Source organism: Arachis hypogaea, chromosome 13 (assembly GCF_003086295.3).
Source record: "Arachis hypogaea cultivar Tifrunner chromosome 13, arahy.Tifrunner.gnm2.J5K5, whole genome shotgun sequence".
NCBI classification, from domain to species: Eukaryota; Viridiplantae; Streptophyta; class Magnoliopsida; order Fabales; family Fabaceae; genus Arachis; species Arachis hypogaea.
In genome coordinates this window covers 145097735-145123318 of record NC_092048.1, presented here as the reverse complement: position 1 = coordinate 145123318, position 25584 = coordinate 145097735, and the positions used below count along the sequence as shown (strand labels likewise).

The window sequence follows — 25584 nt, the reverse complement described above, 5'->3', positions numbered from 1 at the left end:
CCTCAATAAGAAAATAGTAACTTGTACTCTTTTTTGGTGACTAAGGCCAGTTTGAAAAAATAAATGATTATATTACAAGTAATTTATAAATAGGTTATTTTGTATTTGGGTTTTTAATTTTATTATTTTAAAAGTACTTATTTTATAAAAATGTAATAAAAAGTAGTAATATTATAAGAGAAGTCATTTTTTTAACTTTTCTATAAGCTCTTAAATAGCTTCTTAGAAAGTTGCAATTTGGTTTTGAAAATTGCGCCAAAAATTAATATTACTACTTTTTATAAGTCAAAAGTTCAAAAAATTACTTTTGAAACTTTTCAAACGAGCCCAAATAACTTAATACTCTAAAGTCTGAACTCAATAAACATGTTTTATTTTTATTAGAAATTGATGCCAATAAAATAAAATGAATTGAGGTTAATTTAGATAAGAAAATACGAAAATAGATAAAATAAAAGGATAAATTGTTTTCTTCCTTATGTTTTATTTAAACTCTCGCTTTTTTTTTCTTTAGAGTGGAGCAAAATAATCTTTTTGTATTTATAGTTATATTATTAGAAGAATATTAAAGACTAATATTTCAATGGACAAAATAAAAGATGATTAGTATCGATTAAAATATACGATAATGGCGACCGGCAAACTCTTAAATAGAGTTCAGTACCACAATAAATTAATTTTTGGCCTGTCGGATTGAGAGATACCGTGAGAAACTTAAAAAAAATATATAAGATAAACCAAAAATTTAGAATAACTTATTAAAATAATATCTAAAAATTTTTATTATTAACAAAAAATAATTCTTAAAATTGAATGATTCGAAAACATGACAGAAATGATCTATGGTTCATTCTTCTTGATGTACTTAGTGATTTTTTTTATTAAATATGAATTACAAACTTGATTTTACTATGCATGTGAAACTAAATAGCCAATTTTTTTTAATTTAGATGAAAAATAACAAGGTGAATATTATGGTATTTAAAAAATAGTATTTATCTGCTAAAAAAGATTAAAATTAATATTTAATTTAAAAAATATAAAAACAAATACTTTTTAAAAAAATAAAATTTATTATAAAAATAAGTTAGATAAAATTTGGACATCAATTTATATACACAGTAGAATTGGCCAAATAATAAATGTTGAAGAAGTTGTGATAATTTCAAAAACAAAAGAAAGTCATAATATTAGGTGAAATAATATTAAATTCGTTTATTTTTTTAAATTAAAATAAGATTGTTTAAAACGTTATTAACCAAACACAATTGTGCAAATACAGATTAATCATAGTTCGATTAATTAAATAAAAAATAAAATCCGAGTCCGCTTAATAATCACATTTCCTTATGATATGTGCTCATTGTTTATGTGATGTGAGTTCATTCATGTTGAATGTTTGATGCTACCAATGCAATGCAATTGCAATTGCAGAAACCCTAGAATTGGAATCAAATCCCTCTTTCGTTCATTGTGCTATCACTGAAAAGTGAAAACAATGAAGAAGAAGAAGGTACCTGACTGGCTCAACAGCTCCCTCTGGTCTTCCCCCCATCCTCCTCCTCCGCCTCCGCCTCCTCCCTTCTTTTCCTCTGCTACCGTTGACCTCCCAATCGAACAACACACCTCCGCCGTATCATCCGCCTCCCCATCGCAACCACCATCCCCTCCGGCCACCGTGGATGATCCTCCCGAGCCACAGAGGATCCAAGATTCACGTCCTAAGAATCACACTCACACTTCCACTGATGCAACGTTCTCTTCTTCCCCTTCCGCCGATGACATCTCTCGCCAGGCCGAGTTGTTGGCTGAGGTTTGTTTCCTTCGTTTTAGTTTCAATTTTCTTGTTTTAGCAACAAATTAAGAGCTACCTTTATTAACTAACCAACTAACTAACTACTTTTATTGGTTGAAATTGAATGTTTTGACAGTTATCGAAGAAGGTGATAGATATGAGGGAATTGCGAAGGCTCGCGTGTCAAGGTCTTCCTGATGGTGCTGGGATACGTTCTACTGTCTGGAAGGTAAATCGGTAAATGCTTTAGCGTTTCATGTGTGATATCTGTGTGTATGAGAGAGAGAGGTGGCTATACAGTTCAGCCAATAACATTTAGTGGTTTTCGGTTTCTGTTTGTAGATAGATAAAAGAGGTGGTTATATAGTTAACTAGATTTGCTGAATAGTGTTTTTAGATTAGGTTCCTTATTGTTGTGTTGCAATTGATTCAAATAAAAGAATGGGAAAATTATTTTTAGAGCTTTTAAGTGAAACGGAGATGCATGAGTGCATTAGGATGGAGGTTTCTTTATTTTACATGCGAATTATTTAGCTGTTTATATTCCCTGCCATTCCAACTCTGTTCATCCAGCTGAGTTAACCTAACAGGATTTGGTTGTGTGCTTCTGGTTAGTCTAGAGTACTTTCCCTTGAACGAGGAAATGGAATTGATAATTACAGTTGCAATTTTTGCTTATTGACATTTGCAGCTTTTGCTTGGATATCTTCCTCCAGATCGTGGGCTCTGGTCAGCTGAATTAGCAAAGAAGAGGTCCCAGTACAAACATTTTAAAGATGATATTCTCGTGAATCCTGTAAGTTAGTTGTTTAGGGAGCTCTATTGTTTTCATTGAATTATTGCAGATTTCCAGCCTCTCTCTCCCCCTCTCTGGCCTTAGTGTGCAAAGGATATAGCTGTCTCAGTTGTGATAACATAGATAGTTGATAACTTCAGTTGTCAGGAAAAAGCTGTAAATAAGTTGCTTTAAACACAATGAAAAATAAAAAATAACAAAACAAAACAAAACCTTTCAATCACGAGTTTAGTTTTACTGTAGGCTATGGAAGATAATGCTAAAAGATTACTTATCACAATAACATGCTGAATTTTGATATGATTGATTTGCGTTTTCTGTTACAATGGTAGGGTTTGGTGTGTTTGTGTCTAACTGTAACCTTTGCCGAAGTAGTGTTTTTTCACATTTTCATGCATATTATTCTTTTTGATTCATGTAGCCATGATACATGACAGAGCACAATGGCGTCGTTTGATTCATGTAGCCGACCCCACTTAGTGGGACAAGGCTTTGTTGTTGTTGTCATGCATATTATTCTTTTTGCTTTATCTGTTTGGCTCTCTGAATGTTTACGTGGCTAGCTAGTCAGAAATCACAAGGAGGATGTACAACTCAACAAGTTCTGATGCTGATGATGCCAAAGTTGAGAGTAGAACCTTGCTCTCTAGATCAGAAATCACTCATGGGGAGCATCCATTGAGTCTTGGAGAGACCAGTGTATGGAATCAGTTCTTCCAGGTAAATTGTCAGATACCTTTTCACTGAATTAATGTTAAAAACTTCGACTGCATTTACTTGTTATATAACTCTCAAATAACTCGAGGAAAACAAAATCCCGGAGTTATTTCATTTACTGAGCAATCTTACCCTTTTTATTGCCTATCTTCTTTGGAATATTTTACCCCCTAATAGTATTTTTTATCCCGATGAAGTTGTTATGAACATTTTGAAAGTGATATTTACTTGTTCTTGTGATCTGCATGAACCATGTTACCGGCATTCTATCAAACTTGTCCATGATGCTTAACATTTTACTTTAGTGGGTAACAAACGGAAACAATTCAAGTGGAAGGTTCCTTTGCTCACAGTAATAAATAAATAAGAATAAGTGAAATGAATTGTTTATTCATGTATTATAACTGCAAATCTCATGCTAATAAACTATAATAGATAAATGTTCCTCTTTGCATTTTGTAGGATACGGAAATCATAGATCAGATTGATCGAGATGTAAAGCGCACACATCCTGACATGCACTTTTTCTGTAGTGAGTCTCAGTTTGCAAAATCCAATCAGGTTGGCCTTTATCCTGAAACCAATAGAACCTCAAATTCAACTCAATCAATGAAATGAGCCTTTTGAATTCATTTTTAACTTGTTGGACATTTTCAGGAGGCTTTAAAGAACATATTAATTATCTTTGCAAAGTTAAACCCAGGTGTAAGATATGTTCAAGGGATGAATGAGCTATTGGCTCCTCTCTACTATGTGTTCAAAAATGACCCTGATGAGGAAAATGCAGTGAGTACATTATATCTTCTTGTAAACTTGAGTCCTTTTTGTATAATCTTGTTCTTTATTTCATAGCCATGCTTTACTCACTCTACCTTAGCTTCCTATCATCTAATTATATTTGTGTTGTTTAGAAACTACTTGATTCAAGTTTAATATTTTTCAGAAGAATGCAAATTTACCTAAGAATCCCTTTAAGAAATGCTTACCCTTGAGAAGCTGATTGCTTTTTCCTTGCTATGATAAGATGCATGGTAGGAAAGTCTCCTGGTTTTCATCTTTTCTATATTTTATTTTTAAATATCTGCTTTATTTACCTGCTAATATTTCCCATGTGTGTGCTTTAATCAAAGCGGCAACCTGGGTTGGGGTTGGTCAAGATTCACTAGGTCTTGTTTTGTTGCTTCCTGAGGGGAATGTAGACAAGAAATGTTAACAAATATAATTCATCATTGGCGATGTTTGAAATAGAACATGAAAATATGTGAACTACTTAATATGGTGACATAACTTTTTTGAATTCATTGCCAAAGAATTGATTAGATAGCATTGGAGGAATTTTAATTCATGTTGCTGTCATGTTCTGTCCTGCTATACCTTTGGTCAATCATGCTCATGAGTTACCCGTTATAATATGCAGGCCTTTGCTGAAGCGGACTCATTCTTCTGTTTTGTTGAATTATTGAGTGGCTTCCGAGATAACTTCGTTAAACAACTTGACGACAGTGTTGTCGGCATCCGTTCCACTATTACAAGATTATCCCAGCTTCTGAAAGAACATGATGAAGAGCTGTGGCGCCATCTTGAGATCACTTGTAAAGTAAGACCGAAGTTTTAATATTATTCTCTCTTTTCATTGTTTATCTTTTAGAGTTCAAATTTGGAGATACTGGAATGCTGCAGAGAGTTTGTGAATAATGGATCAGCTGAGGCTATGCATCATTTTTGTCAGTAACAGAAAGGTCTCATTTTTTCAGGTCAATCCCCAATTCTATGCATTTAGATGGATTACTCTCCTGTTGACTCAAGAATTCAATTTTGCTGACAGCCTTCACATTTGGGACACACTTTTAAGTGATCCAGAGGGTCCACAGGTATAATTTTGCTCCTTATTTACCTTGTAGTCTCTTGAACTATAATGGACTGCTATTTAGCCTTATGATCTGTTGGCGCATTTTTTATGACGAAGATAGAACACGAAAATAAAGGAAAGGATTTGGTTCTTCCTGAATAAAATGCAACAGGGTAAGGTAACCATGATTGAGGAAGTGAAGACAGCTTTAACGATTGTAGGTTTACTATCACACAGCTTCGACCCCTTTAATTCTAAGTTGTAGTGACCTGCTTTGACTTTGTAATCTATACTATGCAGCATATTTATCTACTTTAGGGGATCCTAATCAAACAGGAAATCTGAATATTCATTGTGCTAGATGGTTAATTTTATAGAACATTATAGACAACCCGTCTGCACTCATTTACCGAGCATGCATTCAATAGTCATATCTATACGGATTAAGTCGGAATGACACTTTAGGACCCTTGTAGACTCGTTTAAGTTTATTGTGTTACAAGTCACTTGCTACATTAAATTCAGGGTGTTTCAACAAGCATGACTAATCTCTGTTATTTTTGCTGCAAGGCATTTAGATAGTTCTTTCTTCATGAAGAGGAAAACTAACATACATATTACTCATGTAGGAGACCCTGATGCGGATATGCTGTGCAATGCTAATTCTGGTTCGCAAGCGCCTCCTGGCGGGTGATTTCACTTCTAATCTCAAGTTGCTGCAAAATTATCCCTCAACAAACATTAGTCATTTGCTTTATGTTGCTAACAAGTTTCGTGTATAATTATTAGTCTAATGCTTCTCCCTCGCCTCATTGTTTGAATTTTGCTTTTGTCTCTTGGCTTAGGAATGAAATTCGATAAAATCTATTGAACTGTTTTGAAAGTTCATCAACTTGAGCTATTGAGAATGATGAAACACGACTATATTCCATTATGTACAAGTCTCCTAGAATAATAGACTAGATTGTTGCTCACAAAAGAGCTAAAATTGCGTGTTCGGACATTAGATAAATTTTGATAGGGAATTAGTTTAATTGTTAAAACTGTAGATAGTATCCTCAAATTAAATCCATCCGCTATTCCAAAGTTCAGTCCGGCATGCGTGAAAAATGTGTAAAATATAACATGGGATAAACAGTTGAGATGATTTATAGTAAGCTCGATAAAGAGTTGCGCAGAATTTAATTTTATCGTAACTAGAACAAATTTGATATTTGATATGATTGCGATGCTTTGTGCATTATTATAACATGCATTATCTGATAAGATTATTGTTACGACTTTTCATACAAATTTTTTAGCTGATGTGGTGTTCTACGAACAAATGACAGTCTTCCTTACCGACAAACGAATGTACTGATGGGTAACATTGACTGAAACAAACTTGTAACTACCGTCCAAAAGAAATGTAATTACTCGGTCAAATTTTTAATATAAATTACTCAGGGGATAGTAATAACTGCAAAAGGCAATTGATTAATTTTTTTTTCTTTATATTTGAGTTAAAATCGATTAATTTTTTTACTAAAATATTGGTTTCTTAACATATTCCATATACAAAATTAATATTATGTTTATTTTTGATTGCTAAAATCATATGATAATTTGGCTTAAATTTATTAAAACGATAGCTTTTTTAAAATGAAAAATTATAATTTAATGGAGACTAAAACTCTCTCGCTTTTTAAAATATTTAGATTTCTATGTAAAGATGTTTTTTAGAGGATCAAAATCAAATATCTCGTGATTATTTTTATGAAGACAAAGAAACATAATTATGTTACAAGGACCAAAAATAAAACAAAATATTTAAAAGAATAAAAATCGTTTTTAAACTTATTAAATATTTTGTTTGTGCAAATAAAAATAGATCCCCAGAAAATAATAATTAAAATTTATCTTATTTTATTATACTTTATTTTTTAATTTTTGATGTCGTCGACACGGAGGCGAGTGACTGAGGTGAGGTGGTGGTAGAGCAGAAAAATACCATAGTGGTGGGTGGCTACTTTGAAACACCGACCGGACTTTTCTTTTACTTTACTTTCTCTCTTGACCCACTCCACTCTCAAATACATTCATTGATTTGATTTGCTTATACTCCAAGGTTGTTTTCTGATTTCGGATCACTTCCATTTCTTTCTTTTTGTTGAAGATTCAGATTTCAGAGGCAACAACCACCACCACCACCAAAGTCCCATGGTACGCACCCACACGTACTTCGATTTCGATAAACCTTTGTTTTTCTTTTCAGTTATTAGCTCCTCAATTCAATTCATTCCATTTTGAATGTTTTGCAGGCCTCCACCTTGCGCCCTTACTTGGCGTGCATTCGCAACACCCTTGACGCCGCTATGTGCCTCCAGGTATGTTTTTGCTTTTTCACCATTTTTTTTTTAAATTATCATTGTTTCTTGTTGTTGTGAAACTAAGAATTGTTGTGGTTTTTGGTTGGTTGCAGAACTTCCCTTGTCAAGAAGTTGAAAGGCATAACAAGCCTGAGGTTGAGCTCAAGTATGCTTCTCTTACATCTATATTTCACTTTCACACACTGGTTCTTATTGCTGATTTTTTTTTTAATTTATTTATTTATGTTCCAAAAATTATGATTGCTCTAGGTTATACTTAATTCGACAGTTGATATCCATGTTGAAAGATTGTGTACTATGATTAATGCATTGTGTTATTTTTTATGTATATAAATCAAAGCAATAAATTTCTCAGTGAAGGTTGTAAGTTTTGTCATTTATTTGCAGGTCGAGCCCTGAGTTGCTTCTCAATCCGGTAAGAACCTTCCTATTGCAAAAGAAATATGTTAGGAGAATACTCCTAGGTGAAACGACACACCATGGATTACTCTAATACCATGATTCAGTGATTCTATAAAAAAGTAGCCACATTACAATGTAATAGTAATTAGGCAACTGTTCATAAAGAGTCTTAGATAGATAGCTTACATTTTTTTTTATGTAGGTACTAGAATTAAGAGAGCACATTAGATTATTGCATCCTTTTGCACATAGTGAGATTACTATTTATGAATAATGGATAATACAGGAGGAACAATTATTAAGCAGTCTATGATTTAATGACATAGGCTTGAATTCTAAAGATTAAGTGTCATCCTTTCTTGTTACAGTACATGATTTGTTTTTGTTTGCATTGTTATGGAAAGCAAGTATTTCATGTTGCAAAAATGGAGAATGAAAACATGTTTTATGCTGGCTGTACTTGGTATCATTATTTCTTGGATCTATGCTGTTCTGTTATTGCCATTCTCTGTTTTGCTCATTCTTAGCATAATTAGGAAACCAGTTTGATTTTTGCATGTGTTTGTTAGGTATAACCTGAGCCTGAGACTCATAGTTGGTAATTGTGCCATAACATTTTTCTCCCACTTTTAGTCTACTTTTCTGAGTGATGTTTACAGAAATTAATATGTTTTGAATCAATTCTCCATAGGAAGATGAGTGCAATTTTGTTCTTTTATTTTTTATTTTTTACAGGTTTTGATATGTAGAAATGAGGCTGAAAAATGCTTAATTGAAACATCTATCAATTCATTACGGATAAGTCTCAAGGTAAACTTATCCTTTTCTGGTTGATACTGTATTTTAAATAATGTTTTGTTAGACATTGAAAACATTTAGTTACTGATGTGATAATGTGATAACTGATAACTAGCTTCCAGAGTTCTTGGCTTCTAAAGGTCCCGTGTTTTCCTTAAGATATGAGCTGTCAACTCAGCCTTAGATTTTTTATTTCTTTCCTTCAACTTTGCTGCAATGCACATTCTGCCCCTCTTGGAAACTTTGACATATGTTATACTTAGAGTTACACTTGCATCTTGAACATGGTTAAAATAGATCCCATCAGCAAAATATCATATAAGCATCTTGACAATGATCAAATTGCTTTCATAATTTAATTCCGTCAGCATATTAGCAAACTCAGAATGTTTCTAATAATCAGATTAACATATGATGTGTACCAATATTCATAGTTTCCTTTATTTTTAATTATATCCTCTCATGCAGGTGAAGCAGGCTGATGAACTTGAAAATATACTGACCAAGAAATTTCTTAGGTTTTTGTCAATGAGAGCTGAGGCTTTCCAAGTACTGAGGAGAAAGCCTGTGCAGGTATATATCTTACACATTTACACTACGAGATTTAATTCTGCAGCAGTGTGTGGTGATAGTTTTGCTGATCAAATAATGTTTAGTCATTAATGATCAAATTCTATTTTGTGGCTGCTTCATAGATGTTGTACATTGCCTGTATCTACATTCTAATGATTTGCTTCGGTTGATGAATTGCCATCCTTACAAAGAGTAGACAAAAACATAGAACGTCCAATCTCGAGTCTTGTCCATTTCCTATGTAGTAATTGATAAAAAAAAAATGTGAAAGAAATCCTCTGGGACAGTGGGAACTTGCTTTGTAAACACCTGATAGAAGATGCAGAGTCTTGTTAACATCTAATTCAAAATTTGCTGTCTTTTGTTGCTTCTCTTGCAGGGATATGATATTAGCTTCCTCATAACAAATTACCACTGTGAGGAGATGCAGAAGCACAAGCTCATTGATTTTATAGTGCAATTTATGGAGGCAAGAATCTTATTGTGCCCATAAATAGGATTTGCATTTCATTTCATTTCATTTTGTAGCTTAAGGTAGTATCTGTATCTGTGGTAACAAATCAAGTGGCTATCAAAACTTTGAAATCCTAGGAATTTTTAAGGAAGCATTACTGATTACTCATTTGTATTTCCCATCAATACGAAAACTTTAGCACAAGGTTGTTTAGAACATGATTCACCCAGTAATTGGTTCAGATAATAGCATAACATGCAAAAAATGCAGCAAGATATTTTTTCTTCTTCTCTTATTATGTATTAGAACATATTAATTTATGTATTTCTTTCATATTGAGTTAATTGTTGGCAGTTCAGTAACGGATTTGAAAATGCAGGATATTGATAAAGAGATTAGCGAGCTCAAAATGTCGGTGAACACAAGGGGGAGGCTTGTTGCTACCGAGTTTCTGAAGCAGTTTATATGATGCTTTACCTTAAAAACTACCAAATGCCTGTAAATTTTCTTACTGTTGCAGAGATGTTAGTTTCCGGAGTGTTGGGTCCCAATGCAATGCCAGTGTTTGTGATTGTAGTTACAGTGAATAAATTTTGTAGATGTTAGTTTAATTTAGGAAGAAAAATCTCATGCTGCATAGGCCAGATAATGATTTTATATAATTAATGGGATTCTTAGTAGGTGGAATTTTAATTAATTATCTCATGAAAATTTATTATATAGTTTTGAAATTTGTATTCTTATTCCTAAATGAGTATTAAAAATAAATATATTTGTAATTTATACTTGAGAATGTTATAAACACCAACTAAAGATTTATTATTATTATTGTTGTTATATCAAAAATGACTTTGTACTTTGTAGCGACACTTTTTTAATTTTAATATGATGGTAGCTTTGGTGTATTCCATCGATATTGGGGTATGGCGTGTATTACAGGAGTATGGGGGCTGCGAAATTGAAATCGGACGGTCCGATTTGGGGGGGTATGAAATTGGACGGTCCGATTACTGGCGTGGATGATGAACAAATCAGACCGTCCGATTTGCGCACCAAGGCCACGCGTCGAACATGCACGAACCCAGGGAGTGGACCCCTTCTCACATTGGAGTAAAACCCCAGCCTTCCATCCAGTGCCCCAACTTCGTTCCTCTCTCACTCTCGTGTATTGCTTTCAAAAGCCATTTTCTTTCTTCCATTGAAGCTTCAGCAGCAAAAAAATTCAAGGAGGGGGAGTTGAAAAATGCCAAGGAGAAGAAGAACAAAAGATGTGAATCGTCCAGAGTTACACATTGTTAATTATCTTGATCAACTTAATTATGTAAGTTTATTTTATTAAATTAATTTTTTTTTAATTTAAATAATAATAATAATTAGATTACATGGAATTTTTATAATTAGTGAATGTAATCTGTTAGTTAGTTATTTCAAGTGTCAGAGTTGTGTAAGTATAATTAGTGATTAGTGACATTAATTTATTTATCCTGAACGAGGTTTTATTATTATTATTATTATTATTATTATTATTATTATTATTATTATTATTATTCTAGTGACCGTTAGGGTTAGTTTAGTAAGTTAAACTAGTTTAGATAGTTAATTATTGTAAGAATAATAATAATGTGGTTAGTTAGTAGAATAATGTAATGTATGGTTGTTAATTTAATCTCCATATGTGCCCGTACAATAATAATAATAATAATAATAATAATAATAATAATAATAATAATAATAATATACAAGAAAATAGTGGGGAATCAGTTATATAAATATAAATTAGATATTATTAATAGTTATTACTATAAACCAAATAGGATTTAGTTTAGATATTGGAGTTAGAATTAACAAATATAATTTTATATTGCTGTCGAGTAATAATAATAATTAGATTTAATTTTAAATTTATTTGAGTTTAACATTCATTCTATCTATTTACATTAAACGAATGGAAATCGTTATTAAGAAAAGGTTAGGATGTAGAAATTAGAAAATATAGCTTTCATGGAAATAATAGTAATACGTAGATGTTAATTTTAGTTTCATTTAATGTTTGTTAATTATGTTATGTTGCTTATATGATAATGAGAATGCAAGAATGTTAAATATGGTATGTTAATCAAGCATGGTTATATTTGATTAATGTGATATATGTCTATGTTTTGTAGGCTTCACGAATGTTAATATGCGATCATTATATGCCACCGGATCCATATAATCCAATTGTGGAGGGGCATTTACGGGAGACTGGATTTTATTACGTTTCGCAGATTGGAGTTGTCCAATGTCAATCGGCATTGGTTAATGCTCTGATCGAGAGATGGCGGCCCGAGACGCATACTTTTCATTTTCCAATTGGCGAGTGTTCCGTGACGTTGGAGGATGTGGCGGTAATTTTTGGGCTTCCGACAAATGGTCTTCCAGTTACAGGTCCGACTATGAGTAGTTATGAGGCGTTAGAGGTCGAATGCCTCCATCATTTTGGTGTTGCACCCAGGAAGACAGAATGTAGAGGAAGTTTTGTAAAGTTGACTTGGTTTCGGAGACTAAAAGAACATATAGTCTTAGATAATGATATTCAGGTTCAGAGGTATGTAAAGTGTCACATAATGTTATTATTTGGGACCATTATGTTTGGGGACAAGTCTGCGGCAGGAGTGCACTGGAAATTTCTGCCGTTGCTCCGTAACTTCGGCGGGATTAGAGAATTTAGTTGGGGTTCGGCATGTTTGGCGCACTTGTATAGAGCATTGTGTAGGGCTACTCGTGTCAACTGCAAGGAGATTGATGGACTGCTGACCCTTCTGCTTACCTGGGCTTGGATTCGTTTACCATTTCTCTCGCCTATACCAGGCAATCCTCGAGTCTTTCCGCTTGCTAATAGGTAAGTTCAAACATCATCTGCTTTGAATAAGTGCATCACCTTTTAATTGAGTGTTTAATCATAAGTTGTTTATAATTAGCTGTTTGATGTCAGATGGCGTAATTGGGACCGTGATGAACGGGCTTATAGATATCATTCTCTAGCGCACTATAGGAGGGTATTGGACGATCTGCAGGAAGGACAAGTATGTGATATTCAGTTGTCTTTATATTTTTCATTAAAAGTATTATTATCTGGTGTGTAATACTCTATTATCTTCAATGTGTTCAGTTTGTTATCATAACCGAACCGGTCAGCAACCAGGTCAAATGACCGGGTCACTGGTTTATCCGGTTGAACCGGTCATAATTAAATCAAATTATTAAATTATAAGAATAAAATTAGGCTGAACAAAAAAATAAATAATAACACAATCAATATCAATATACCAATGTTGGAATCGGTTTCGTTTGAGCCGGACCGGTTTGGTTCGAACCGGTCTGGCTTGGTTCGAACCGGTCCGATATGGTTCAAACCGGTCCGGTTTGGTTTGCTCCGGTCCGGTTTGAACCGGTCCGATTTGAACCGAACCTAGCATGTTTGTCACGCTAACTAATATATCTGTCATATTATTCCATCATACATTGTATCAAAACTGCATACCTGCATTCATATACTCAGGAAATTCCGGTGTATGCATGGCCTCCAAGTCCAGTGAGCGCATGAAAGTAGGCTCCACAAACGGATGCTGGTTTACTAGTGCATTTGCCACATCGGCCACATCTGCCTGCATTGTGTCCTCGGCCTGATCTCCATCTCCACCCGGATCAAGGCATTCATAATTACTTTCGAACTCCTCCTCACTATCACTATTATAATTTTCCATCTCAATATTCCGGTCTGCTTCCGACTGCTCAAACTCAATATACAGCTTGATGAATGATATCTGTGAGCGAGTTTCCATGTACACTGAAAACATATCTTGCATGCTCGCTTCATCGGTTACATATTTGATTTGAAACTGAACAAACCCACCAAATACAGATACTGGGTTCCTGTACAAAATGCACGATATTCTCCTACATATTTGAGAATCAATCTTCTCACAAATTACACCTTTTAATTCTTCAAACGACAATGTAAATGGAATAATAATATCCAATGGATTTTCACACACAAATTTTACACCTTCAGCTGTTTGTAATAAAATCTGCCCATGATAATAAATTTTTAACAATACTCTATCATCCATTATGATGTACTCACAGAAAATACTCTCAAACTTGCTGCAAATAGGATCTTCAAATAATAAACATCAAAGCTGCTGCCGAAACAATGAAGAAGAAGAAGAAAGAACTAAAGGGGTTTCAGGAGAGAAATTTCACAGACTAACAAAAAATGGAGACTTCGAGTAATGTCGAGGTATATATAAAACCATAAATCGGACGGTCCGACCGCATGCCAATTTTACTACCCCCTGAAATCGGACCGTCCGATTTTCATCACTTTCAAATTCAGAATTTTTATCATTCAGCAAATCGGACCATCCGATTTCAGTTAACTTAACCACAAATATCGCAGCATCATGTAATCGGACGGTCCGATTACTATGCACGAAATTCTCCCTGAACCACAAATCGGACCGTCCGATTTGTGCACCCCCTTTCTCCCACAAAGAAATCGGACGGTCCGATTACTAGCCCCTACTCAGCTAACTAACGCCGTCACATTACTGTATTATCTCCTCAAACCATCATAACGTTGAATAACACACGTTACTTTCTCATATGAAAATTAATTAGCCTTGTAGCGAACACTAATCAAAGATTTAATTTCACCATAAAGAAAGATAAAGGATTTATTTTTAATAATAACAACTATTTCGAAAGTTATATGCGGTGATATATGGTTGTCTTCTCATCTTTGAAAAAATTGAATTTTTAACTTAAATTTTTTTACATAAATGAAAATTTTAAATTTTATCCTAATTTTTTTTATTAAATTATTCAAATTAAAATCTGAAAATAATTTTTGTATATATATATTTGGAATTTTGGATGCTGAATTTATTTATTTATATTTAAAAACTAAAAGAAATATGTAAAAGGTAATTACCGGGCTTAAATTTCACGCAGTTTTAACGCCGAGTCCATATGTTTGTGTAAAATATAGGCCCAACATGTTGCTGATATGTTGGCCTTTATTTTTGGTCAAAGATACGTTGGGCTTAAAACAAACGCTACCATCAGTGTATATAAAGCTTACATTTGGACTCTTACACAACACCAACACCCATTGACCCTAATGTTGGGCTTCTATCTCCATCACACTCTTCTTTCTTCCCTTTTATTTTTTATTTTTTATTTTTTATTTTTATTTTTATTTTTATTTTTTATAGTTAAACCTCGTCTTAAACCTCGTATACGGTTTTTCTCATAGTCGTCAAGGAGTTGCGTGACCGCGCCAGTGTCGTCCCAACATTCGCCTCTAATTTACCGCGAATGTACGGCTATCAGCCCCATTATCACCGTGGCGGTGCCGGAAACCGCCCCCGGCAGCCGGCTCCGCAACAGCCTCAGAACGCTGCCGTCGGATTTCAAAACCCTAACCCGTTTCCTCCGTACGGTTCCCACCGTCCGAACACAAACGGTTCTCCGGCATGGCTTGGCATCACTCCCCAGCAGCTGCCCCAAACGCAGAACCCTAACTTCCCAATCCAAAATGCTATCGGCTTCGCACCGCAGTGGCCTCAAACTCCCAATCCAAAACAGGCCATCATCGAGCAGCTTGACCGCGCCGCCGCCACCGCCTGCCGAGACTTCCTCGCCGCCGGAGAATATGTCTCTGCGTGGAATGTTTCCCAGAAAGCTCTTTTGGCACTCCAGGTTGATTCTTGGAACACTTTGGGCATTAAAATGCAGCAGGTTCCCTCGCTTCACCGACTCATGATCACTGAAGGCAAGGTATATTTTCAGAAAGAAAACAATAGTTGAGAATTGATAGATTTTTAGTTAAAGGAATTTGATATTAGAAAGTAGGTTTGATTCAAATATTATATCTTTGTCTATAAAAGAATCTGCTACCTTTTTTTTGTTTGGTTGTGTAGGTGAATGCTTTTGTGCATTGCTTTGTTGGGGTCCGAAGAATCACTTCAATGTATGATTTGAAAATGGCAATATGCAGGAATGAAGGTGTTGCGGAATTTGAAGCACTGGGTTTGGGACCTTTTTTGCGGCAGCCTTTGGTAATGCATTATTTCTCAGTTAGTCCTGAAGCTACTGAAGTGTTTGAGATAACGAGTGGGGAGATAGTAAAGTTTCTAAGTGAGTTTTTAGATGTCTCCGGGAGTAAAGAAATTAAAGCTGAAGAATTTTTGGATTTTATTGCCAAGAAGCGATTGGTCAAATGTAGGGAATGGCTTGGCATTCGGATTCACAACTTGGGGTATGTTCTTGTTCTTTCATTTTTTTTTTTTTGGAAGGTGGTATGTATAGTGTTAGATGAAGGGGTGGAGTTCATAATGGAGAAATTTATGCATTTATGATTAAATGAACCCACTTCATATAAGTTGCTATATAGTGGTTTAATGCTAAGCTGATGGGAACTGCAAAGTTTTCTGCCAAATAAATACTCAGTGGTAATAATTTTGGGTTTTTTCCTTCCCCTTTCTAATAATTGAGTTGTATGCCAATTTGAGTTAAAACAATTTTTCTTTTCCATTGAAATGATTTTAGTTTTCATATTGTTGTTTTGTGGCACTTATAATATTGTGTGTCTGAAGCTTTTGGAGAAAATTCATAATAACCTTGATAAGTGGTTTCATGCTTATGATTTTTTGCGCCTCCTTTGACTTGAAGTAGCCTTTTTATGTTTTTATTTGGCTGTACAATATATATTTGTGCCATTTCGTCTTTCTAGCCATATCCTTATTTGATTATCTTAATCCTCTTATATGTGAAGAATCACATTTGTGTGTGTCTATTTTCTATAAATGTAAATTTTATCATATAACTATATTAAAAGTTCAAAATATCTATTGGCATTTCAATACAGTGATACTGGTGTTACACCATTCATGCACACCCAATTTCCAATACTTATAAAGGAATGAATAATTGTTTCTATCTTGTCAGGTTATTTGTTACTCTATATCTATTATACACAAGTTTGGGTTTCAGTCATACGTAATTATTCTTTGTTATGACCACAGAATGCATATAGCTGCCATACGGGAAGCTAGGAATTTTGAGGAATCAACACTGGAGAAATGCTTGAAGACTTTAAAAGTGAAAAGGGAGAAGATCAGGAAGCATCCTATTTCTTCCTCTCAGAAGAAACAGTTAGATGAACGTTTTAGTGCCATAGCTCAGCGTGTTGAGTCATTCTCTTCTGTGGAAAAGTCTTTTCGTGGGAAGCATATAAGATTTACTTCATCAAGCTCAGAAGATGAAGACTGCGATTATTCTACAGAGGATGATCAAAATCAAGATAATGACATTATTAAGAGCAGCTGCTCAATTTCAACGTCACAATTTGGAAAAAGTTCAGAACGAGTGAGTACTTGTCCTTACCCATCTGCAACTGAAGAGATGGAACGACTTCGGGTGAGGTGTGATCCACAGGCACAACTGCATCTGGATAGCAGCCAAAAACAGGAACTTGGTGGACCACCTAGGAAAAAACAAAAATCCGAGAATGCAACTTCAAAATCTGCTCCTTCTAAATTGCTTAAGAAAGAAAAAATTGAATCTGATGCAAACCGGATCAAGAATGGTACTACAGCCAAGGTAGCAACTGACACGAGTGAAGATCTTTCAATGGATAATGATTCTTTACGGATGTTTGTCACAACCTGGAAAGAAGCATGTAGGGAGCACAACGTTGCTGAGGTAGGTATTTTGGGTTAGCTGAAGTTTAATTCCATCAGGTAACAATAACAGCAATGCCATTTCCCACACGACGGGGTTGCTTGGAACAAATGACGTCATGATATTTAATTCTATCTTTTATTAGATTGAAAAAAAGAATTTTCCTCCCTCCTCCCTGGAGGTAGATTACTAGATTCAGATTGTTTTTCTCGTATATGGTATAACACTTGCCTATTTGAGGATGAGATTACACATTGATTCAGTGTTTTGAACATATTTCCCCTTTCCTTTCATATTTGCAAGTATTTATTCCCCTTTCTATCTTTGAGCATTGACGTAGCCATTGTTGTGTAGGTTTTGGAGAGGATGCTTCGATTTTATGAAGTAAAACCACGTCGAAGGAACAAGGTCAGAATGATGTTCTCATCATATCCTTTCATCGGGTTACTGAATGCAGCTGTAAGCTTCTTTTCCTTAAATCTATTTATGTAACCTGATATGATTCTATTATGGTTTATTATTACATTTTTTTATGTTGAAATATAATTCAAATTTAGCTTTGACTTATTAATCATATTTTATTGACAAAGTCTTGCTTATCATATTTTGAATGCAAAGCGTCTCTCTAGAGCCTTATTCCCCTCTGTTATGCACTCTTTGAATATTTGATGAAGTCTTTATTTGTTTTTTATTGGTTTATTTTCCCCATCTTTGTCTTAGTGAAATTCTTGTCTTAAACAAATGAGTAAACAGTCACTTTAATGCGCAAAGGATACAGTTGATATAAATTTATTCATCCAAAGAAAGTTGTTAGTTTGGTCCTTCAATAATCAAAATTACCATCAAATTCATCCTTCTGCAACTAAAATGATGGCTTTTGTTAATAGTAATAGTAGAGAGACTGAGTTGATGTGCTAATATGATTGAGGGACAAAAGCAAGGTTATCACTTGGTATTTAAAAGGATTAAATTGATTTATGTTTGTTATATGTTTGAAGGAATCAAATAGTTGTTTGTCCAAAAAAATGGTATCATCTATTAAAGTTCTCAGTGTTTTATCTGCAGGTTTCATCTATCAAATCTGGAACATGGAACAGCATCTATGATACCTTACAAGCTATTGGCCATGATGATTTAACTAACTCTTTGACCACGAGTTCTGAATACGAGACCATAGATATTGGACCAAGCCTAGACTATGTACCACTCCCTACAAAGGACAGTGCAAAGAATACACAGAGTGAGTCTGTTTACCTTTAGATCAAGCTTTCAAATTTTTTTTTTTAATTTTATTTTGTTATCCTCTGATATTGGCTTTATTTTCTCTATGTATTCCTTTTGAGAGAATTTCAATTATGCAAGAACTTGCCCAAATATCAAATAACTTTTTGAGTAGGAATTACTTGAATATGTATATGCAGAGTAGGATAAATAAAGGCATCAAGCACAAAAAAATATGCAAGTTATTATCATTGTTATTATTTCGATTATCATTGTTGTTTTCTTTCTTCACTTTTTGATTAATCATTGAAGTGGATTATTTTATATAAACCATGGGCTATAATTGCCTCATTTGCCACACATGTTTCCATGTTAGACTATATGGTAGTGGATGCTAGATGGAAAGTTCTACAGTTGTTTTTTAGTTATTTTAAGCTGATGTCATATACTTTAATTTCTTTTTCCTTCTGTCTCTATCTCTCTTCCCCCCTTGTTTCTTAATCTGTTTTTCTTATTTTTCTCCATTTGATTGAATGGAAATAAATATTACACACAATAGAAAGATTAAAAGGTAGTTAAGGGATTACCTTATGCTTTATTCTCTTAGGTAGTATATGCATAGGGGAGTTTTATACTCCTACAATCTGAAATGTATACTACTTATTCTATGGGAAATTTTCCTAAGATAATGAGTTTTATAATTCAAAATTTTTGATAGGGTTATTTGAGAATTTTCATTTTTTCCTCTCTGAATCACTAAAGGATATCCATGTAATTTGTTACCATATCATTATTTTTCCACTTTATATGACCAATCCTTGCTACACTTATTCTGAGTTGTTTTGAAATCAACAGGAGTTTCTGATGAAGATGTTATCAGAAAGATTTCAACCTATTTTGACTTCGATAATGAAGTATATAGAAATTGTAACTCACCACTTGAACGTGGATTTATGTTGTTGAGGAAGTTTTATAAATGTGAAGATTGGGTGTCTGAGCAATTTGGGGTGAAGAATTTCAATTCTCTTGGCTATGGGGATTTCTTATCATTTGTTGAGAAGTATGTTCACCACCTGCCTCATGAACTACTCAAATTGCTAGTTGGTAGCACATGTGGAAAGTCCTCTTTGGAAGCTTGCATGTCCTCGAATCAGTTGGCCTTTTTGGTATCTCAGGCTCTTAGTGGTTTATGGGATAAAGAAAAGATAACTAAGAAGATGATTTCCATGCTGCTTATCAGACAGTTTCCTTCAGTTAATTTTGATGTGATGGAAAATGGTGCACTTGAGGATTTTCTAGGGTCTATTGGGGAGCAGAAGTCTTCTGTGACTTCAAAATGTGTTCTCTTTTCTGCAGCAATTATTCAAAAGTACCACTTTGAAGACTCATTACGTGATGGAGATAATTTGTGTAAGATCTCCACAGATAACTTGCAGATGATACAGAAAACAAGCTCCGAAACTGTTATAGCAAAAAAGGCAATTGAAGTCTTACTTAAGGCACCTATGTTGTCTGACTTGAGCAAGTGGTCTCACTGGGATTTTGTCTTTGCACCCTTCTTAGGCTCTCTTACATCATGGTTGTTGAACGATGTGAATTCCAAGGAATTGTTGTGCTTGGTTACCAAAGATGGAAAGGTGATACGGTTAGATCAGTTGGCTACACTAGACTCATTTCTGGAGGCTGCAGTTCAGGGATCTTCTTTCCAAACAGCTGTGAATTTGCTATCTCTGGTCTCATTAGTTGGTGGAGAAAAATATGCTCCATTGTCACTTTTAAAATGCCATGCTCAGCGTGCGTTCGAAGTCATGTTCAGAAACTCAATTGAAAATATTGAAGTTAGTAATGGCAATGTTCTCCAGTCTGATGGAGCTGTGTGTAAAATGAAAATGTTAAGTGAAATTTCAACTACAAAGATGACAAGTGAGTTCAACAAACAAATGCATAAACTGAGTAGCGTAATGTCTACTTTGTCAAGATTTATCCTTAAATGCCTCGGTTTTCTGCCTGCTGAGTTCCATAGTTTTGCTGCTGATGTGTTACTTTCTGGAATGCAATCTGTTTCCAAGGATGCTGCTTCAGCAATTTTATGTGAATGCATCAACATGGAGCAACGTCTCATGCTTCATGAAGTAGGATTTTCTCTGGGTATTACCGAGTGGATTAATGATTATAATTCTCTTATTTCAAATGATGCTTCGGACTTGTCTTGTGCTGGTTCATCATGCATAAAAGATGCTAAGACTGAAAAAAGTACAGGCCTGAAACATGATCAAGCCATTGTCGATAAAACTTCTGTGCCACAAGCAGAAGTGGCTTCTTCACCTCAGGCTGGTGGGTTCAATGAAAGGGGTGAAAATTCTAATGTTCAATCTATCGGTTGCCCCGAAGATGCATTCCAACATGTTGAAGATACTGATGCAGCCTTGGTCATTGAATCAATTAGGCGAGACGAATTTGGTCTAGAGCCTAGCCTTTCTGATGTTGAGAATTGCATGTTGCAGAAGCAGCATGCTCGATTGGGGAGAGCACTGCATTGCCTTTCACAAGAGCTATATTCCCAGGATTCACATTTTATTCTTGAATTGGTAAGGATGCCCATTCAATTTTTTTTTTCATTTATTGCTTTGCTTGTGCTTAAAATGAAGTAGGAACGGATGGATATTTAGTGGTTCCCTCTTTCTTCATTTTTTTAGGAGTATGTTAATGTTTGTACTCTATACCCTATTAGACATCATTTATTAGATTTTCCTAAGCGATTGAACTTTGGAAGGATGGGACAAATATTTAGATTGTGGTAATTGGAAATGTTTTTTTTTTTAAAAATCATATTTGATTGAATTTTTTGGTTTACAATTTGATAACATCATGATAAACAATTCTTTGAGAGTTGTGGCAGATTTGATTATAATTATCTTCAACGTTTTTTATTTGAATAGATTATAATCAAATGGTTTAGGGTTTTGCACTATTATGAAGGAATAGATTCCCAACATGAAAAGTTGGTTAGAATTTTGATGAGTCTTTTGGTAGCTTTCTGTTTTAATATTCTTTGTATATCTAATAAACGGTTGTTCCTATTGTTCAGGTTCAAAATGCAGATGATAATACTTATCCAGATAATGTCGAACCAACACTAACATTTATTCTTCAAGATTCTAGGATTGTTATATTGAATAATGAGAGGGGTTTCTCTGCTCAAAATATGAGAGCACTTTGTGATGTTGGAAATTCAACAAAGAAAGGATCTAATGCTGGTTACATAGGGAAGAAAGGCATTGGCTTCAAGTCTGTGTTCCGTGTATGTCAGGAATTTTTCTGAGTTTATCTATCCTTTTGTCATCACAGACCCTTTCCCTAGATAGTTTATTTTGTACTTCAGATAGTGTGCGGTATTAATTTTTGTTGGCTTCACTGTAGGTGACAGATGCTCCAGAGATTCATTCCAATGGTTTTCATGTTAAATTTGACATCAGCGAAGGACAGATTGGTTTTGTTTTACCTACAGTAGTACCTCCTTGTGATACTTGCCTGCTCAGTAGAATGGCATCTACTGATACCGATTCATGTGATGATAAACATTGGAACACATGCATAGTGCTGCCATTGAAGTCTCATCTTCCAGAAGGGAGTGTTGTGAATAGCATTATGACTATGTTTTCAGATATTCATCCTTCATTACTACTATTTCTTCACCGCCTGAAGTGTATCAAGCTAAGAAACTTGCTTAATGATACACTTATTGTTATGAAAAAGGAAATTTCAGAAGATGGTATCATTAAAGTGTCTCATGGGAAAGAGAAAATGGCATGGTTTGTTGTATCTGAGAAGTTGCAGACAAAGTCTTTTCGCTTTGATGTGAAAACAACTGAAATCTCTATGGCATTTACGCTACAGGAATCAGATGATGGATACAGTCCATGTCTAGATCAGCAGCCCGTTTTTGCGTATCTTCCTTTAAGAACATATGGCCTGAAATTTATTCTTCAAGGTGATTTTGTTCTTCCATCATCTAGGGAAGAAGTTGACGGAGATAGTCCATGGAATCAGTGGTTATTGTCAGAGTATCCTAGTTTATTTGTCAGAGCACTGAGAGAGTTTTGCATGCTTCCCTGTTTTAGGAATGAACCAGGAAAGGGGTTGTCTGCTTTCATGAGTTTTGTCCCTTTAGTTGGGGAAGTGCATGGTTTTTTCTCTAGTCTTCCTCGTCAGATTATTTCTAAACTGCGATTGATGAGTTGTTTACTTGTTGAAGGTGACCTCAATCAATGGTCTCCTCCATGCAAGGTATTGAGAGGATGGACAGAGCAGGTGCGCAATCTACTTCCTGATAATATACTTCTCGAACACCTTGGGCTTAGATACTTGGATAAAAATACAGTATTATCTGATACACTAGCAAGGGCACTAGGCATTGAGGAGTTTGGCCCAAACATTCTTATTAGAGTGCTGTCGTCTTTATGTCACACTAAGAGTGGGATGATATCAATGGGTATGAGTTGGTTGGCTTCTTGTCTAAACACACTCTATGTAACAATATTCAATTCATCTGGCTCAATGTCTGCTAATTCTGAAATAAGAGAAGATATTCTTCAATGTCTTCAAAAGCTTCCATTTATTCCACTTTCAGATGGTACATATAGTTCAGTGGATGAAGGCACCATATGGCTGCAGTCCAATACATCAAGCATAAGTTTTAACAGCAAGCATAACCTGGAAGCTTTCCCTAATATATGTGCTAAATTAAGGACTGTAAACCCCACCCTTTTTCCCACCTCTTCTGCCGATACTTCAAGCTTGAATGCAACTATCCTGGACAATGTTACACGGTTACTTCAAAGTATTGGTGTTCAACAGTTGTCTGTACATGATGTTGTGAAGCTTCATATTTTACCAGCTTTGTCAGATGAAACAATGGCAAACAAGAACAAAGTTTTGATGGTGGAATATTTATGTTTCGTAATGCTGCACCTAACAACTACCTGTTCAGATTGTGTCATTGAAAAGGAGCATATAATCTCAGTGTTACGGGGTAAATCTTTGTTATTGACAAACTGTGGCTTTAAATGTCCTGCTGAGGTTCCAATTCATTTCTGTGCCGGATTAGGAAATCCTGTCAGTCCAAAAAAGTTGGCTGATTTTGTGAACATGAGGTGGCATGAGATAGACATAAGCTATTTGAAGCACCCAGTTAATGAGTCGTTTTCTTCTGCCGGGATGAAATGGAGGGAATTTTTGAGAAAATTGGTGTCACAGATTTTGCCCAAGTAGTCCAGGTGGATAAGAGTGTTGCTGATGTATCTGACACCACTTTTAAGCATGCAATGTGGGATAGGGGTTTAATCTCACCTGATTCTAGAGTCATTGATTGGGAATCCCCAGAAATACAGCATTTAGTATCCTTATTGTCTAAAAGTGGCAATCAAGAAAATTGTAAATATCTCTTGGAGGTTCTTGATAGATTATGGGATGCCTGCTATGCTGATAAAACTATAGGTTACTTCTCTAATTCTGACGGAGATAGATATCCCTTTAAGTCTGCATTTTTGTGCAAGTTATGTGATGTGCAGTGGGTAGCATCATCCATGGATGGTGAGCTTCACTATGCTAAAGATTTATTTTACGATTGTGAATCAGTCCGGATGATCCTTGGAGCCTTTGCACCATATGCTTCCCCAAAGGTAAAATTTTTCCTGCAATTTTGATGCAAGGATGAGTGGGTAATAATGAGTTGTGTAATTTGGGAGTTGGGATTAACTATTAATAGTATATTTTTCCCCTTGTCCTTTTTAACTTCTTTTATTTTGTTTTATTTTTTTTAAAAAATCTTTATCTGGACTATATTTCGTATTCTGGATTTTGATTGTCTTCAGTTTACGTTCCTTGTCCTGGTAGTTGTAGTATTGTCATATTTTTATCTTTGGGATTTCAGCTTTCAATTTATCATTCGAGAAGTTTTAGTGTGTACAGATATTTCCCGGTGGTGTTCTTTTCTAGTCCTCAATTGATGTCTGAACTTGTGTATCCAAGTTTTGAATGATGTGATACTGTTCAGAAAATAGAATATAGGCTTTGGGTCTTGATGTCAGTACGTTTTCTATTTCAGGTGAAAAGTGAAAGATTGGTAAATGATTTAGGGTTCAAGACAAGAGTAACTCTTGGTGACATTTTAGATATTCTTAAAGCTTGGAGAAAAAACTTACCAAATTCTCCATTCAAGGCCAGGTATGCTCCTTTTCATCTTTTGCACACAATGTAAGTATGTAATAACTTTGACTGTGTGAATATTCACAATTGTTATCAGTAATGTTCAGTGCTTACCATTCCCTTATGTTAAAAGCTCTTGATTTAATTTCATAACAATTCTCCGAACAGGGTGCATATCAGTTGTCCAAACATTTTTGGATTGTTACACAGATGTTCACCTCATGTCTGTTCTGAGAAGTTCTGTTTGTCTCAAGTTGTCTGAACTCTTAACTTTTTTATTTTAAATAGGGGGCTGGTTATACAGTGTTTTGAGTTTTCATGTTTTAATTTCTGTAAGGATTTTGTACATAAAGAATATAGGGCAGAAAAAAGAGTGAACTCTTATAACAAGAAAAACAAATCTTGAACTCTTTGAATTAGTTGTTCATTAACCTGTGTTATTACTTCTACATCTTTATGTGATGTTTAACACAATTTTGTCTGACTGTTAGTTTCTACATATTTTTCCAGCATAAGACAAATGTCCAAATTGTATTCATTCGTTTGGAATGAAATGGCAGCTTCAAAGCAGAAAACCATGGAAAATTTGATGTCTGGACCTTTCATATTTGTCCCCTACTCATCTGTCTCTATGATGATGATGTGTATGTGGAAATTTGTATCCAATGAAGTCTA

At 34.7% G+C, this 25584-nt stretch overlaps 4 protein-coding genes across 8 annotated transcripts; all 4 read left to right on the top strand.

Moving 5' to 3' along the window:
* The first annotated feature begins 1260 nt into the window (after positions 1 to 1260).
* Positions 1261 to 6091, top strand: LOC112792666 (uncharacterized). 2 transcript variants are annotated; one of them, XM_025835985.3, is made up of 9 exons: positions 1261 to 1813; positions 1932 to 2024; positions 2487 to 2591; positions 3159 to 3311; positions 3771 to 3869; positions 3966 to 4094; positions 4726 to 4905; positions 5063 to 5179; positions 5787 to 6091. In XM_025835985.3, the coding sequence occupies exons 1-9, from the start codon at positions 1499 to 1501 to the stop codon at positions 5937 to 5939; spliced, it is 1344 nt and encodes a 447-aa protein (XP_025691770.1). In that variant the 5' UTR covers positions 1261 to 1498; the 3' UTR covers positions 5940 to 6091. The 2 variants fall into 2 exon arrangements, with proteins under 2 accessions (XP_025691770.1, XP_025691772.1); XM_025835987.3 differs by lacking the exon at positions 2487 to 2591 and having other exon boundaries at positions 1290 to 1813.
* Positions 6092 to 6800: 709 nt separating this feature from the next.
* Positions 6801 to 10484, top strand: LOC112792665 (actin-related protein 2/3 complex subunit 4). 3 transcript variants are annotated; one of them, XM_025835984.3, is made up of 9 exons: positions 6801 to 7154; positions 7313 to 7359; positions 7458 to 7523; positions 7619 to 7671; positions 7914 to 7941; positions 8664 to 8738; positions 9195 to 9299; positions 9679 to 9768; positions 10133 to 10484. In XM_025835984.3, exons 2-9 carry the CDS (start codon positions 7357 to 7359, stop codon positions 10220 to 10222), a joined length of 510 nt encoding a protein of 169 aa, XP_025691769.1. In that variant the 5' UTR covers positions 6801 to 7154; positions 7313 to 7356; the 3' UTR covers positions 10223 to 10484. The 3 variants fall into 3 exon arrangements, with proteins under 3 accessions (XP_025691769.1, XP_025691768.1, XP_072069418.1); XM_025835983.3 differs by having other exon boundaries at positions 7012 to 7154; positions 7319 to 7359; XM_072213317.1 differs by lacking the exon at positions 6801 to 7154 and having other exon boundaries at positions 7170 to 7359.
* A 223-nt stretch (positions 10485 to 10707) lies between these two features.
* On the top strand, positions 10708 to 12914 carry LOC112792664 (serine/threonine-protein phosphatase 7 long form homolog). The gene is made up of 3 exons (XM_025835982.3): positions 10708 to 11074; positions 11919 to 12634; positions 12728 to 12914. The coding sequence occupies exons 1-3, from the start codon at positions 10997 to 10999 to the stop codon at positions 12876 to 12878; spliced, it is 945 nt and encodes a 314-aa protein (XP_025691767.1). The 5' UTR covers positions 10708 to 10996; the 3' UTR covers positions 12879 to 12914.
* Positions 12915 to 15026: 2112 nt separating this feature from the next.
* LOC112784146 (protein NO VEIN) lies at positions 15027 to 25541 on the top strand. Of its 2 annotated transcripts, none has more exons than XM_029297342.2 (10): positions 15027 to 15576; positions 15720 to 16057; positions 16824 to 17502; positions 17836 to 17940; positions 18547 to 18721; positions 19558 to 21290; positions 21791 to 22003; positions 22123 to 24383; positions 24809 to 24927; positions 25420 to 25541. In XM_029297342.2, exons 1-8 carry the CDS (start codon positions 15115 to 15117, stop codon positions 23971 to 23973), a joined length of 5556 nt encoding a protein of 1851 aa, XP_029153175.1. In that variant the 5' UTR covers positions 15027 to 15114; the 3' UTR covers positions 23974 to 24383; positions 24809 to 24927; positions 25420 to 25541. The 2 variants fall into 2 exon arrangements, with proteins under 2 accessions (XP_029153175.1, XP_029153176.1); XM_029297343.2 differs by having other exon boundaries at positions 15440 to 15576; positions 15797 to 16057.
* The last annotated feature ends 43 nt before the right edge of the window (positions 25542 to 25584 follow it).